General features: G+C 33.4%; 1 protein-coding gene and 1 long non-coding RNA gene across 2 annotated transcripts in view; one reads left to right on the forward strand and one right to left on the reverse strand.

The window, feature by feature from the left end:
- Positions 1 to 17,380, forward strand: part of LOC126882342 (elongation factor Tu) — a 95,500-nt gene that overhangs the window by 25,290 nt on the left and 52,830 nt on the right. The window contains exons 3-4 of the mRNA XM_050647239.1: positions 3,380 to 3,757; positions 4,220 to 4,534. Coding sequence (XP_050503196.1) covers positions 3,380 to 3,757; positions 4,220 to 4,534 — 693 coding nt within the window. The remainder of the gene's footprint in view (positions 1 to 3,379; positions 3,758 to 4,219; positions 4,535 to 17,380) is intronic.
- On the reverse strand, positions 12,061 to 17,302 carry LOC126882351 (uncharacterized). The gene is made up of 3 exons (XR_007697289.1): positions 16,898 to 17,302; positions 16,645 to 16,839; positions 12,061 to 12,243 (listed from the first exon to the last, which is right to left on the reverse strand). It is a non-coding gene; the product is annotated as an uncharacterized LOC126882351 (long non-coding RNA).

Genomic DNA, 17,380 nt, shown 5'->3' on the forward strand with positions numbered 1-17,380 from the left:
CTAGAAATTTCTTAGATGTGGCAACAGAGCTGGTGTGTAAAAAGGCTGGCTGAGTCTCTTTCCTTGTCTAAGGTGTAACGGTAAACGAAATAAAACAGGAAACTACAGGCTAACAGTATAGTTTGCGATGAATCCACTGGGGCAGTACCTACCGAAGAATCTATTTTTCAATAATTTTCCAGTTTGTAAGAGACAGAAGATCGTATTCGCGTTTTTGAAAGAAGGATAGAGATACTCGGTGAATGTCGGTGATAGAATGCCTCAATTTTTAGTGAAGCATGAGAGATCTTCCCATATCAATATTTCAATCAACGGTAATATTAGGTATATTATTAGTTGTAATTTTGTATTTTCTTTTATATTATTAACATAATATGTGTTGGAAAATATAGAAAATCCTTTGGAGTTTTTTACAGGTCTGTTGACAAAATTATGTAGTCTACCTACTACCTAACAAACTAGTGTTGTGTTTCAAAAACCCATTCATGATATAACTAAAAGTGTGTCATAAAAAAATTAATACTAAAAAGCAATTTTCAACATATTATTTATTTTAAAATTATTTCATTAATGACAATTCAACTAACTTCAATTTTTCGTCATATGTGAAATATACAACTCTTTTCTTTTCCTCTATTTTACTGTACATATACAAATAACATACAAGACTATATTTATTATATACAAACTTAATGCACAAATAACTAACTACTAAATAAAATAACTACTATAACAGTACAAAACTGAATAAAACCAAATTGGCAAACTAACAATTCGCGATTGAAACGGAATACAGAGGGCAGGTCGAATGCAAGAAAATGGCCGATATAAATGGTGTAAACAAACATTCAGTTGAGGAATAGAAGAATACCGATTTGATTTAAAATATTTTTATGTACTCATAATGCTGAAATTTACTAAAAATTTCTTAATAGTGACCAAATTCCATTCAAATCAACAATTTTCTGGTTTGTTTATACCACTTATAGTAGTGTAAATTTATCCCACCAGAGGTCAGCTACTTTGTTTTTCATCGCGAATAATGACAAATAATCGAAAAAGTAAGGAAATGTCATCTTATTCTTCTTTTTATTTATCAAAAATAGTTCAAACGTACCCTAGGTGATACCTAGGAAAGCATTTCCTAGATAAGCACTTCTTTTAGTTGCGAAATGCGATTGTTCCTAAGTATTGACTTAAAAAGTTCCTATCGATAAGAATTACTTAATAAGGCAACTGTTTAGGTATAGTTGGTGAAATCGGGCATAAAACGGATTTCACCATACGATAAGAATTGCCTAAACCGCTTAAGCATTACCTTACGTTAGAATACGGTTTTTGATCTCCCTAAACTTTAGGTATTACTTATCGTTGACAGTCAGGTTATATATTTTTACAAATTTTGACTAATGCACTTGTGACGTTTGTCAATAATTTGCTTCTTACCCTAATTTTTCTGTTATTCTGTAATATTAGATTATATTAGTTTTAATTATGTATTATCTTTTATATTAAAAATATATTATGTGTTGGAAAATATGGAAAATCATTTGGAGTTTTTTACAAGTATATTGACAAAATTATGTAGGCTACCTACTACATAACAAACTAGTATTCTGTTTCAAAAACCCATTCATGATATCACTAAAAGTGTGTCATTAAAAATTAATAATAAACGAAGTAATTTTCAACATATTATTTATTTTAAAGTTATTTCATTAATGACAATTCAACTAACTTTAATTTTTCGTCATATGTGAAACTTACAACTCTTTTCTTTTCCTACATTTCACTGTACATATACAAATAACATACAAAACTTAACAAACTTAATTCACAAATAACTAACCACTAAATAAAATAACTATAACAGTACAAAACTGAATAAAACCAACTTGGCAAATAAACAATAATGACAAATAATCGAAAAAGTAAGGTAATGGCATCTTATTCTTCTTTTTATTTATCAAAAATAGTTCAAACGTACCCGAATCAATACCTAGGAAAGAATTTCCTAGGTAAGCAGTTCTTTTAGTTATGAAACGCTGTTGTTCTTAAGTATTGACTTAGGACGTTCCTATCGATAAGAATTACTTAATAAGGCAACTGTTTAGGTATCTTGGTGAAATCGGGCATTAGAGTCATATCAGTTTTTTTAGGAACCAGCTGTACAACATTTGGAGTTTATGTAAAAAATGCTTGGCACTTAACTTGTTAATTTAATATTTATAGAGCGAGATGAATACAGTCGAACCTGATTATTAGAATACCAGATATGCAGGCCCCGCGCTAGAGAAACAAATTACCCACTAAAAAATATCTGACACAAAATTTTCAAAAATATATGGAACAGAACAAGTAAATATAATACAGGCTACCGGAAATGTAAAATAAAAATAGTAAGAAACATAATAATGATAAGTTAATATCAAGCATTATTATTCATATATTAAATAATAATACTTGTACCATTGGGTACAGCTAGTGCCGGTGCATCCGCACCAAATAGCCAAATTGAAGGTACATAACCAAATTGAAGGCTAGAAAAAATCTGTCACTTAAAATGCTTTGTACAAAGTAGGATCTTAAAAATATAATTTTAAGTTGTAATCTTTGCTGGAAGTGTGAATTATGTAGAAATAAATGTCTACAGTTTTGTGTATGAAAGACGTGTTTTCTTGTTATTTACTGTACTTCATAAAATATAAGTAGCATTAGCATAGATAATAATTTGCTTTTACATTATAGTAATAAAGGGGGCGCCAGTAGACCATTTGCCCAGGGCGCCAGTCACCTAAGTTGTAATCTTTGCTGGAAGTGTGAATTATGTAGAAATAGTAGTTCTACAGTTTTGTGTATGAAAGACATGTTTTCTTGTTATTTACTTTACTTCATAAAATATAAGTAGCATTAGCATAGATAATAATTTGCTTTTACATTATAGTAATAAAGGGGACGCCAGTAGACCATTTGCCCAGGGCGCCAGTCACCTAAGCCCGGGGCCTGAGATATAGGAATATCCCACTTTAACACGTTCGGCCCCATCCTGAACAAATACCACTTGGCTGGTACCATGTACTTAAATATTTAAATAGTTCATACTAAATAGTTCATTTAGTAACAAAATACCAACACCGACACTTGTGTGTTGTCGGCACCCGTGATAAAACCCTTGTACCGACACTGTCAGCGTATGCACTGAACGAGTTAAGGAATAGAAATTTGAGGTCCTGAAACGTCTCTACTAGCCACCAGTTATTAGAATATCCTGGATATATATGAATACTTTTGCTTGTGCTTGGCACAAAGGCTATTCTAATAAGCGAGTTCCACTGTACTTACAAGTAAGATACTTATTTTAAAAATTTACATCTTTTAGGTATTACTATTAATGTCGCTCATATTGAGTATCAAACAGAAAACAGACATTATGGCCACACAGACTGTCCTGGCCATGCTGATTACATCAAAAACATGATCACAGGAGCAGCTCAAATGGATGGTGCCATCATGGTTGTAGCTGCTACTGATGGTGTCATGCCCCAAACCAGAGAACATCTATTATTAGCAAAACAAATTGGTGTCCATCACATCGTAGTCTTCATCAACAAAGTTGACGCAGCTGATAAGGAAATGGTTGAGCTTGTAGAAATGGAAATTAGGGAGTTGTTAACAGAAATGGGTTTTGATGGAGAGAATATTCCAATTATTGCTGGGTCTGCCTTATGTGCTTTAGAAGGAAAGAGTCCTGAAATAGGTAAATATGCTATTCTTTTGTAGCTAATGAATGTACTGTTGCCCTTGGTATTATTAAAAGAATGGTACTATGTGGTTTTGCCAATTAACATGTTCAGTGTCCATCTTGAACAAACTCCACATGGCTGGTACCACATACTTAAATGGTTCATTTAGTACCAATACAAATGTTCTATAAATTTTAAATACAACTGTTCTATAGACTGCAAATACAACAGTTCTATAGACTTCAAATACAACTGTTCTATAAAGTGTCAACTTTCTATGTTTATATACATTGTCTGACGTTCTAGTCAGAATGGTTATTCAATGGTTCTAGGTTATTCAATGACATCTCGAATATTCTCCAACTAAATATTTTTTTTTGTCTTTATCCTTCCCCAGAAAATGGATATTCATTTTTGATATAAAATAATTATTCTTGATTAGTTTATATTTTAATTCACTGTATAATGATTTCTAGGCTCTGAAGCAATCCTAAAACTATTAAAAGAAGTAGATGCCTACATACCTACCCCAGTAAGAGATTTAGACAAACCATTCTTGTTACCTGTAGAACACACATATTCCATACCTGGAAGAGGCACTGTAGTAACTGGAAGATTGGAAAGAGGCATTTTGAAGAAGGGGGCTGAATGTGAATTTGTAGGATATAACAAAGTTCTGAAAAGTACGGTTACAGGTGTGGAGATGTTTCATCAAATTTTGGATGAAGCCCATGCTGGTGATCAACTTGGAGCTTTAGTGAGAGGATTGAAGAGAGATGACGTTAAAAGAGGTAATCTCATTTTATATTAACCATTGAAGGTATCTTGTTCGTAACATGCTTTGAGTAAATTCAGTTTAGTGACAATGTTTTCTACTTGGTTTGTTAGTGTGTTTCCAAGTGTGGGTGAATATTTTTAAGAAATAGTTTCAGAAAACCACAGTACATAATAATCTGTTATTACACTCCAGATAAAATAATTTTTTTTATTTTCACCTCAGGTGCATCTGAAACTTCAACCACGTTTCATAAAAATAAAACAATGCTAAACAAATAGAAGTCCGCATACCAATGAAACGAGTGTGATTCATGCGTGTGAAACATTTTTATCTTCCGAAGGCGCACACCAAAGAAACATGAAACGTGAAACACGTTTCATGGAAATAAAACACTGCTAAACAAATAGACGTCCGCATATCTATGAAACGAGTGTGATTTATGCCCATGAAACATTTTTATCTTGAAACGTGTTTCATGAAATAGGACGTGTTCTATTTTTCGATATTAGTTTCATTGTTTTGAATAATTAATTACATGCGTAAAATAAATGCCGACCAAGAATTTAATATTGCATTGGTTTCTGTAGTGGAGCAGAATGAAGAGTTGTACAATTATAACCTGGAGTGGTACTCGAATAGACAATAACAAGAAATTATCGTTTTTTTTTTTAAACCAGGACCCACAATAAAATAATGTAAATGTTTGAATACTCATTCTATAAAATTATTGAAATTTAGCAAGATGATTATTTAATTCGTTTGCAACCAAATATTATATACTATGGTTATGATTTTTGGACAGTAATAAAAGAGTTTCTAGTAAATGTTACTAGTAACAAGAGTAAAAATGTTACTAGTAACAGAAATGGACTTCTGGAGAAGAGCAACAGGCAAATCAAGAAGAGATCGGATACCAAGTGAGAGAATACGAGAAATGATGGGAGTAAGCAAGCATAGTGATTTAACCCAGCCTGAGAGACTTGCTCACTCCTAGAGAATGACATTCGGGTGATACAATTCATTGGGGCGAGGAGGATTAACTCCCGTAAGCAGGAATCACTCCACCCCGCTTCAATGCTCCAGACCATCCACTTACCCCCCGATAGCACTCTGATGCGCTATAGGGGCTCTCAATCAGCAAAGTGCTTATCATATGGGAGTCTTGGGTACACGGACTCCCATATGAAATCCTACCCCGATCAATGCAGGCCAGCGTGAGGCGCTCTATCTAAATGATGGGAGTCATACATACAATAATTGATGACATAAAAACAAAACAACTAGTATGGTACAGCCATGTACAGAGAATGCCAGATGACAGGATCCCTATGTAGATTTTGGCATGGACACCACAAGGGAGAAGAAAAAGAGGAAGGCCGAGAAGAAGCTGGAGGGAGGGAATTGAAAAAGAACTAGAGGAAAGAGAAATCCCTCCAGATCTATGGTTAAACAGTAAAGAATGGCGGTTAGGAGTCGGAAGGCGTCGGAGAACGCTGTAAACCGATAGTAGTAGTAATAAAAGAGTTTCCACAACAGCAACGACCTCGTCATCATCACTTTCTATTATTTACTATACAAATTTTATTTTTGTTTCTTTGATTAGTATATTAGTGTAGGCAACAGAGGTTAAACTTCGCAAACTCGACACAAGTCCGGTTTTACTTTTTGTGCTGGTATATCATAAGGGGTGCTTATTATGAGACTAGCATTTTCTTAAAAGATTTGCCCCGGAACACCCATTTTCATTCCTTTAAAGGGGGTAGGGAAAAATCCTACCAGTAGGGTTTTTTATAAATATATAGGGTGTCCCAAAAGTAGTGGAACGGTCGAATATTTCGCGAATTAAACATCGGATCGAAAAACTGAAAAATACGCGTTCAATCATTTTCAAAAATCTATCTAATGACACCAAACACCAACCCCCACTACAGCCCCTGGAGGTGGGGTGGGGGGTAACTTTAAAATCTCAAATGGAAACCCCTAGTTTTTCTTGCAGATTTGGATTAGTTACGTAAAAGTAGGCAACTTTTATCCAAGACATTTTTTCGAACTGTGGATAGATGGCGCTACAATTGGAGAAAACGATTTATCCTGATACCATAGGTAAATTATAGAAACGGTCTAATATCTCGAGAAATACACTTCCAAATGAGAAACCAAAAAACAGGTTTTTAATATTTTTCGAAGATTTATCAACAAACACTGAACATTGCAGATTCGAATTCATCATGAAAAATTAAACAACATTTATTTGAAACATTTTTTAAAATTGCTGATAGATGGCGCTAATAAATCGTATTTTTCCAATTAAAGCGCCATCTATCAACAATTCTAAAAAATGTTTCGAATAAAATGTTGCTTAATTTTTTATGACGAATCCGAATCTGTAATAAAAAGTGGGGGTTGCTATTTAATATTTTAAAGTTACTCCCCACCCCACCTCCAGGGGGTGGGTTGGAGGGTCATGTTTAGTGTTATTCGATAGGTTTTCGAAAAGTATTAAAAAAATTTGTTTGGTTTCTCATTTGGAACTGTATTTCTCGAGATATTAGACCGTTTCGATAATTTACCCATGGTATCAGGATAAATCGTTTTTCCCAATTATAGCGCCATCTATCCACAGTTCGAAAAAATGTCTTGAATAAAAGTTGCTTACTTTTACGTAACGAATCCAAATCTGCAAGAAAAACTAGGGGTTTCCATTTGAGATTTTAAAGTTACCCCCCACCCCACCTCCAAGGGGTGTAGTGGGGGTTGGTGTTTGGTGTCATTGGATAGATTTTTGAAAATGATTGAACATGTATTTTTCAGTTCTTCGATCCGATCTTTAGTTCGCGAAATATTCGACCGTTCCACTACTTTTGGGACACTCTGTATATTATGGTTATTGCAACATCCCTGAGGAAACTACATTTTTTCATTACCTATATATTTTTTTTAAATAACGCTTATACAGAATTAAAGACCACTATTTGCTCTACAAATAACCGTTACTGCACAGTGGCGCTGCAAACCTCAGAAATGCTTTGGCGGGCTCCAGTTTTTGTTTTTTTTTTTTCGTCACGTATTCATTTTATTAATAACACACTTATGACAAATAAAAGAACACACTGTCTGCTACATATTGTGACCTATACATATTTTACTTTGTTTGCACCCTAAAGCCACAGTGGTGGCCCAGAGTCAATTTTTGCATATTTTCTTTATTCATTTTCCTTTTTATTTGGGTGGTTTCGAAGAAAATATGGGGGTGAATTATACAAATTTGTAAATAACACTTGTACATGGATAATCGCTGAAAGTTTTTTTACGCTAGAGTAAGCGGTTCAGATGGTATAAAAAGGGACTTTTTAAAATTTAACACCCTGTAATTAAAAAATGGACAATGCCCTTAAGGCTATGGGTACATAATTCGCAAATATTTTACGGCTATCCCTACCTTTTCTGTCTTTACATGGCAAATTACGTGTAGTAAAATTCACACTGGTATGGATATGTACCGGGTGTCCCAATAAGAATGGCTCTCGGCCATATCTCAGGAACGATTTATAGTAGAACTTTGAAATAAAAAATTTTATAACAAAAGTTGCCTCAGGAAAAGCCTGGAAATTATTTTCATAATTGTGGGTCCACCGCTAGAGGGCGTAATTGAATATCAAAAATAAAAAAATCTAAATTTTACAAAATTCTCCTAATGAAGGGGCACTGGAAATCCGATTATTGTATTCTTCATCAAATTCTGCGCATATTTGATTTAACAAGTTTACCTCTACCTTTGCAAATAAGAGGTGGGGTGAGTGGGAACCTTGTTATGAAAAAATGGCTGTAAGTCCGGTTCTGCTAAATCAAATTTTGAAAACTGGGTCTTGTTGAAGACAGATCTTTTTCTTCAATGTAAGCGTGATAATTTTGAACCATCCTAATAAGTAATAAGCCAGCTGGGAGGCGTTATTTAATTTTTTTCAGAAATCTAGTTTTCTTTGGAAAATATTAAATACAAGTATGCATTTTTAATCATACTTTATAAAATTAGATTAAATTAGCAATAGAATAGCGAAAACCGCCTGTCGATACCTTTTGTCTATCTCAAGATATCTCGAGAAACGTGTAAATTTTATACATAACTGTTACTATCACCGGTAAACTAAGTTAATGAAAAGTAGTGTGCTGTGGAAAAAAACAAAATAACATTTTCCAGATGTCAACGTATAAAAATATAATTAATTAAAACAACAATATAAAGAGAAACAATACTATTAAAATTAAATAAAACACAGATCAAAAAGAAATACTTAGTGACGACCTAAATACTCAAATTGTTGCCCATCATACACTACTCTAGAATACATTATCCAGAGAATACTAAACGCCATGCAAAGCATATCGAGAGCAGAAATTGAGACTGCTGTTCAATCTACTCTTGAAAGAGTAAATGTTTGCAACGAAAATGATGGGCAAAAATTTGAACGTTTATGTCATCACTAAAAAGTTGTTTTTATTTCTTTGTAATAGGGCTTTTCAACGCTTCTCATTTGTTTCGAGCCTCTGTCATATGCCGTATAATCCGTGTATAATATTAATATACGAGATATGAACGAGGCTCGAAACAAATGAGAAGCGTTGAAAAGACCTAATATACGTTGACAGCTGGAAAATGTTTCTTTGTTGTTTCCATAGCACACTACTTTTAATGAATTATTTCGTTTACCGGTGACAGTAACAGTTATGTTTTTAAATTTGCACGTTTTGTAAGATATCTCGAGATAGAAAAAAGGTATTAACATGCGGTTTTCGCTATTCTGTTGCTAATTTTGTCTAATTTTGTAATATGGTATTAAAAATGCATGTTTGTATTTAATATTTTCCAAGGAACACTAGATTTCTGAAAAAAATTAAATAACGCCTTCTAGCTGGCATATTACTCAGTAAGTTGGTTCGAAATCATAACTTTAACATTGACGAAAAAGATCTGTCTTCAACAAGACCAAGTTTACAAAATTTGATTAAGCAGAACCGGACTCACAGCCAGTCTTTCATAACAAGGTTCCCACTCACCCCCACCTCTTATTTCCAAAGGTAGACCTAAACTTGTCAAATCAAATATGCGTAGAATTTTATGAAGAATGCGACGATCGGATTTCCAGTGTCCCTTCATTAGGAAAATTTTGTAAAATTTAGATTTTTTAATTTTTGATATTCAATTACGCCCTCTAGCGGTGGTCCCACAATTATGAAAATAATTTCCAGGCTTTTCCTGAGGCAACTTTTGTTATAAAATTTTTTATTTCAAAGCTCTACTATAAACGGTTCCTGAGATATGGCCGAGAGCCATTCTTATTGGGACACCCGGTACATATACAAGAATCTACAGGTCGAGCAAGTCTCGTAAATTTCACGATTGCGAGCCACGCTTCACGCAACCGTGTTTGCGTACTTGTGTTTCGAGTTGCGTGGTCGTGCAGAGTTATATTTACCAATTCGCGCAATCGTACTTGAGACGCTGTGTCAGGTGAGGTGTTTGAAAATTTGTGTAACTTGATTGCTTGATTCTGTGGTGTGAAGGTGGTTAAACTTTTGTTTTATTTTTTTTTGTTTTGTTTGTTTTTGTTGTTGCGAATATATCGCAGAAAGTTTTTAGATGAAGTAATTGTATGATGAAGATAACACAGAAAATACAAGAGGGCAGCATACTTTGCAAAACAACTGTTACAATTTGAAATCAACAATTTGTTAAGTTGTTGTCTTGCAGAGGAATATTTATAATCAATGCTTGCAGGTAAAAAAAGTGACTTTTTAAAAAATTATATCTTGGAAACTAAAAATTATTTTTATTTATAATTGAAACATGTAAAAGTATAGTACTCTCAAAAAAATTTCAGCCAAAAATATTCATTTTTGTAGAGTTGACTGCAATTTTTCGACAACAGCCCTTTTTTGCCGTGAGCAGCATAACAAGTCCAGTCTCATCTGAAATCAAAGTTTCTTGTAGTTTATACCTCTGGCTAGTGAATCAACAAAGGATTTTTTATTAGATGAGGTCATTTTTGTTTTATAAAAAAAAACTACTTTAAAAATGAGAAAAATTGGGGTCAAAAATGTGTTTAAACTTATGTAAAATCTTCAAATTTCATTTTTTTTTAATTCCTTCGTTCATATTCTAGCCAGAGGTATAAACTACAAGAAACTTTTTGATTTCAGATGAGACTGGACTTAGTTATGCTGCCAACGCAAAAAAACTTAAACTCTACAAAAATGAATATTTTTGGCTGAAACTTTTTTTGAGACTACCTTAAGTACTATACTTTTACATGTTCCAATTATAAATAAAAATAAATTTTAGTTTTCGAGATACAATTTTTTTAAAAAGTCACTTTTTTTACCCACAAGACCCCTTAAAAAAATGTTTGGAAGAATATGTTTGATGGCCAAGATGCATACATATATTTAGAAGGAAAGTTCCTGATTTCTGTAGTATAATACATAATACCGAAGAGGAAGTAGCCCTAAGCGCCGGACTCCACTTGCGATTTGTAGTTGTGAAGATTGAACACATTCTTTCAAATAGAAGTCAATCCATGATTATTTAGTCACAAATGGATTGACTTGTATTTGAAACAATGTGTTCAATCTTCCTGATTACAAATCGCAAGTGGAGTGCGGCGGTAATAACACCAAAATATTCCATATAGGTCCATAGAAGGTACACAGACATTGAAAAATTCCTGGAATATCCCCGAAAACATGTTCCCTGAGAACATCCCAGGAAAATCCTGTGTCAGCAAACATTACCTGAGTGTTTAAACATTACCTGAATGTCTTATTGGAACATTCCATGAATGTCCACGAATGTTCTCTGGACATTCAAAATATATTTTGTAGACATTCCCTGGATATACCAGAAATACAGTGATGAGCGCTCTAATAACCGGCAAAATAGCACAAAAGATGTATTAAGTAGTGAGATAAAAAGACATGAAACTAGTCGAGCTGGGAAATTTAGCGATATTAACTTATACATTTAGATTGTATTGATTGTGTACCACCTTCAGACGTATCAGACGAGTTTGGAAACTACCACTGTCACAGTGACAGTTTTAGTTGACATACTCCTCCGATATGTGTAAAGGTGGGATCAATATAACGTAAATTTAAAGGTTAATTTCGCTAAATTTCCCAGCTCGACTAGTTTCATTTCTTTTTATCTCACAACTAAATATTTTGCCGGTTATTAGGGCACTCATCACTGTACATCCTTGCTGATGTGACAATACCTCCTATCTGTTTTTTCATGAGTTTTGTATGAGAGATGGAAAAACATGTTTTAAGGTCACCTCCTGTGTTCATATGTAAGTTTTGACTTGTTTTGTAGTTCATAGATAGTTTAATTTACTACAAAACAAGTCAAAAAATATCATTTGAAAACAGGAGGTGACCCTAAGACAAGTTTTTAGTCTCTCTTACAAAACTCATGAAAAAACAGATAGGATGTATTATTACATCACTGACGATATGTGGCCATACCAAATAATACATCCTTGATAAATATAAACATTTTTATTGAACAAAATCTTTTCATACATTTTTTTAATGCAATTTACTGATATTCCTAAATATTTCAAAAAAATGTGTCACATTTGCTTTGTAAACCTTTCTTTTGCCTTTCGTAGCCACATATTCCGTTTCCTTCCTGGTTTTTTTGTAGACCACTTCTCTCAGCTGATTCTAAAAAAAATAAAATAAATGGTAATTTTTCTATCCTTTACAATTAACAATCAGAAGAAATATTATTTACAGATAATGATATGTATAATAATAATAGGTTTGTTCTAGCATCAGTTTGAAACCATCAGCGAATAGTGGACCAGCGCGAGTAGAGGGGATCGCACTGGTGACTGTATTATGTTCTTTTACTGACCAACTGTTTGCTGATGGTTTTTGACTAGTTTGACCGTTTGCTAGAACAAACCTAATAATAATGAATATTTTGTATTTTGACAATGACATCTGATGTGGAAGTCAAAACATTAATAAAATTATTTTTTCAAGTTAACTTTCACATGCGCGTCTTAAAATTTAATACTTATATCATAAATAACTATTAAAACTATCTTAAGAGGAAACAGTATAGATCAACAGGTAGCGAAAATGTGTTCCAAGATTGCGGCTGTAATTTTGAATATTTTTTCAAGATATTTGGCACACATATTCGTAATATAATAAAGAATGGCGGTACAGAGCCCAATTTGAAAAATATATTAATATGTGGAAATTACTCTGTAATTAAATACAATATAAAAAAAACGAGCTTGTACCGCCATTAAGAAGAACAAAAAAATACACTTTTTTCAAATACAACTTTTTTATCCGATTTTGTGTTATTTTGGAACTACTAAAATTTTTTATTTCATTAGTAGTTCCAAAATTACACAAAATCTAGGCATCGGATAAAAAAGTTTATTTGAAGAAAGTGTATTTTTTTGTTCTTCTTAACACGTTCAACGCCATGGGGGTCACCGGTGACCACCAGCTCCTACGTCCCATTGCGCCGTGGGGGTCACCGGTGACCTCCGCAACATAGCATTATACAAAGTTGTTTTCTGTGCCGTCGGTCACTCGTTTCGTTAATATTATGTATAGAAATGACCGTCAAGGCGCTGTAGAATAGATCTTTTGAATGGGACAAATCTACCTACATAAGTAAAAAAGATATAGAACGATTTTTGAATTTTTATATCATGTTATTGAAAATCTTGTCTGTTATAAATATTTATGGAAAGTAATGAAATAACTAAAATAAACTAGTTCTAACTACTTAGAAATTTAACAATAAACAATAAAATATTAAAATGAAGAAAATAATTTTTAGAGAAATGTTGAAAATTTTCAAAATGAGATTATATATATCTGTGCACCTTATTGAAACATGGCAAACATAAATGGGGATTACCTTCACACTGCATGCAAAAACTGTTCACCTTTTTTGTTTTATTTTTAGCTAGTTTTCTGCCCACTTGTACCACATTAAGCTTATAACACTGAACACAATGACGTCTTGAATCTCTAACTTTCCCTGGTTTCGTTCCCAATTCATGCTTGATTCTTGTTGGTCGTGACGTTCTTGCTTCAGGTTCGTCTTCTTTTCTGGAACTGGTGAGATAATCAACTAGAGCTCTTCTAAAATCTACAATTGGCATACAGTTTTTTGTTGTTTCACTGTACATAATAGAGGCATTTACAACAGCAGTATTTAACAATAATTCAATTGCCAGTTTCTTGTACCATTTGACCGTTTTTCTTAGTGGGGATGAATATGAAGTCATTTGGTCGCTCATATCAACAGCAGATTTAGATTTATTATAATCTAGAACCATCTTTGGTTTTTTAATTACCTTGCCTCTTTTTCTAATCGTAGAAAATTTATTTGAATGTTTAGTGGATAACATTAAGACATCTCGTTTATCCTTCCATTTCATGACAGTGATTCCATCTTCATTTTCCTGTGCAATACTTTCTCCGCGACGAAGTTTAGTTTCCACAACTTTTTTTGGCAACCCTCTCCTATTTTTTCTAACTGTTCCCACCAGATGGGTATCATTATTTAATAATTCGTATGCTAACTCTAAACTAGTGTACCAATTGTCAGTTGCCATTGTGTGACCTTTGTGCAGTAAATCCTTACACAATGATAATACCACATTGGTTGGCGTATTATTTACTGCATCATTATTTTTTCCACAATATAATTGCAGCTTGTAGGTGTATCCAGGAATCGTGCACAGTTTGAATAGTTTAAAACCGTATTTGTGTCGTTTCTGTTTATTATACTGACGTCCAATAAAACGTCCTCTAAAGGGCACCATACTTTCATCTACACATAAATCTTCTTTAGGAGAGTAATATTGCTTGAATTTAAAATTTAATTCATCTATAAGCCCCCTTATTTTGCCAATACGATCTGCAGGGTCTGTAGTTTGGTTGTCAGAGAAGTGAAGAAATTGTAGAATTAACTCAAACCTATTCCTACTCATAATTGTTCCAGGAAATTGTTGTCCCATAATTTTGTCTTTACTCCAATAGAAATTAATTTTTGGCAGCTTTACCAATCCCATAAATAGAAGAAGGCCAAAAAAACGTTTAATTTCATATTTGTCAGTTGGTATCCAAGAATGTGAACGAGCTTGCGGTTTATTATCTTTTTCTAAGATAGATTGTGTCGCAAATAAATTTGTTTCATTTGCTATCTTTTCAAAAAGATTTTCAGTAACCAAAAGCATATAAAAATCTTCAGGAGGGGCTTGCATCAACACGGTCGAATATGGATGATTTAACCCAATTAATTCTGTAAATGGTAGTATTGAACGTTGACGTCCCATCGGCTCGAACCATTTGCGTGAAGAACTTGTTCGGTTTATATCATTGATTGCAACATCATTATTTAACAAATCAGGCTCGCTTTCAGAATCAGAAGTAATAATTCGTCGCTTCCGACATTTGGACACATGCAAAACTTCATTTTCAGAGTCATCTTCTTCATATGAGATATCTCCCTTACGTTTACGATTGTTAGAGAGCTCTTCTTCTTTGATATTATTAACACTTGCTGCCAGTAAATCAAATCGTTCAATATCTGCTTCACTTATAAAAAAATCGTCTACATTACCAAAAATATCTGCAAAACTTTGATCTTCATTGTTCACCTCCATAGTGTGGAATTTTGTCCACAAAATAATAGGAACACAAAATAATACAGAACAAAGAACCAAAAAAACACTGTTACTGCATCCACTTGAAGATTGCAAGAACTGACCTGTTGTTTCTTGTTAGAACCGCATGGTCACTAGCAGCCCAGAGGGGCGGGAATTGCTGAGAGTGGGATGACCGACATTGTGACCGGCGCGGCGTGGTACAACTGAAAAGTTAATTTCTATTCAATAGCGCCGCGGAGGGCACCGGTGACCTCAATGTGTTTTTTTATATTTATGACTAAAAAATTCGCTCAAAACTAAAAATAAATATTATATCTATTTTGAACACATAATATCAGATATATATACAAAAATTTTTTTTTTTTAAATTTTTTATCCATTTACCCATGGCGTTTAACGTGTTAATGGCGGTACAGGCTCATTTTTTAAATATTGTATAATTACAGAGTAATTTCCACATATTAATATATTTTTCAAATTGGGCTCTGTACCGCCATTCTTTATTATTTTACGAATACGTGTGCCAAATGCCTCGAAAAAATATTCAAAATTACAGTGACAATCTTGGAACACGTTTAGGCTACCTGTTTATCGCTACTGTATTACCTTAAAACATTGCAATTTGCTAAACCAGTATATTTTACTCTACTACTACTCTACTAGCTACCCCATTTTCCACTGTTTCTAAAGACTTGTTTACATGGGTAGAGTTTTGAGGAGAGTAGAGTAGTGGTAGTACTCTACCAAAAATGGCTTGATACCATTCACGTGAGGAGAGTACAAGTATAGTACTGATGCTAGTATAGTGAAACTGATTTTTGTATTTTTAAACACTCTTGATTATAAGTGCACCTTAAATTCTTAATTTTTTGCTTAAGCTTGTTTACTCCAAAGCCCCCTTTGCCATTCTTTCGACGATTTCATCCTCCGCAGCTTGCTGCAAACTTTTATTTCTGTAGTATACACTACCTAAATTCCATAAACACTGGTATTCGCCGTATTATAGCTCTACAAGTTTTAAAGTTTCATCTTCGGTGAACTTCATTTTCACTATTTACACAAAACACAATTCCAGCCAGAATGACAGCGCCCCCATGTACTCTCCTACCTACTCTATTCTGCCATAATTGAGCGTGTTCCATGGGTAGAGTGTGCAGCCGAGTAGACATTTTGGCAGTAGTGGTGGTCATAGAGTAGTTACTTTGCCATAGGTTGCTAGTCACTCTACTTTAACTCCAACTATACACTCTACCAGCTATTCTACTGTGCTGAGCATTTTTACAGGTAGAGTTACTCTACTCTATCAAGTACTTGCATCATTACTCTACCCGTGTAAACAAGTCTTAAATCTACTGAATGAAAATCTACTTAATCTTAATCTACTCTTAATGAAAAATGTCTAAAATCATTTACCCACCTAGTATTATTGTAGAATTTAAGACAGTCCAGTGCCTTATAAATAATTTCAATATGAATATTTTTCCCTTTAATTCTCCTTTGATACCACTCCATTTTAGATTTTGGGGAACTTATTTCATTGTGTTTATAGACCATATTTATTGAAGGAACCCAATCTGGAGATTGTTATTATCTATTAAGTCGGCTGGTTTTCCTATAAGATTAAAATGTTAACATCTTCAAAAATCGTTACTGTTGTAATTGTAACTTACCAGATATAAAATGATTACAGCAGACAGGACAGGAAAATTTTCATTTCGCTAGTAAAACCTGTACATTGTATTGCATTTAACCATTGTTGTCTCTCAGATACCTTATTTAGTTCAGTTTAAAAGTGAACTTTATCTTGACTTTATCACATTTCACACTTCAAAACACAACACCAATGAAGCATATTATCTTTCTAAATTAATACTTCCAGAGAAAATGTTAAATTAATCTTTGTACAACACAAAATTACAAAGAAATACAACTAAAATTATCTAAAACTCATTAAGAACAGATAGAATAAGATTTATCTTTTACACCCAGTAGCCATATTGACATATTGATTTAATTTTGAAAACGATTATATTTAAATTTGGTAAATATAACTCCGTACGACCACGCAACTTGAAACACAGTACGCAAACACGGTTGCGTGAAGCGTGGCTCGCAATCGTGAAATTTACGAGACTTGCTCGACCTGTAGATTC

This window comes from Diabrotica virgifera, chromosome 3 (assembly GCF_917563875.1).
Source record: "Diabrotica virgifera virgifera chromosome 3, PGI_DIABVI_V3a".
Lineage (NCBI taxonomy): Eukaryota > Metazoa > Arthropoda > Insecta > Coleoptera > Chrysomelidae > Diabrotica > Diabrotica virgifera.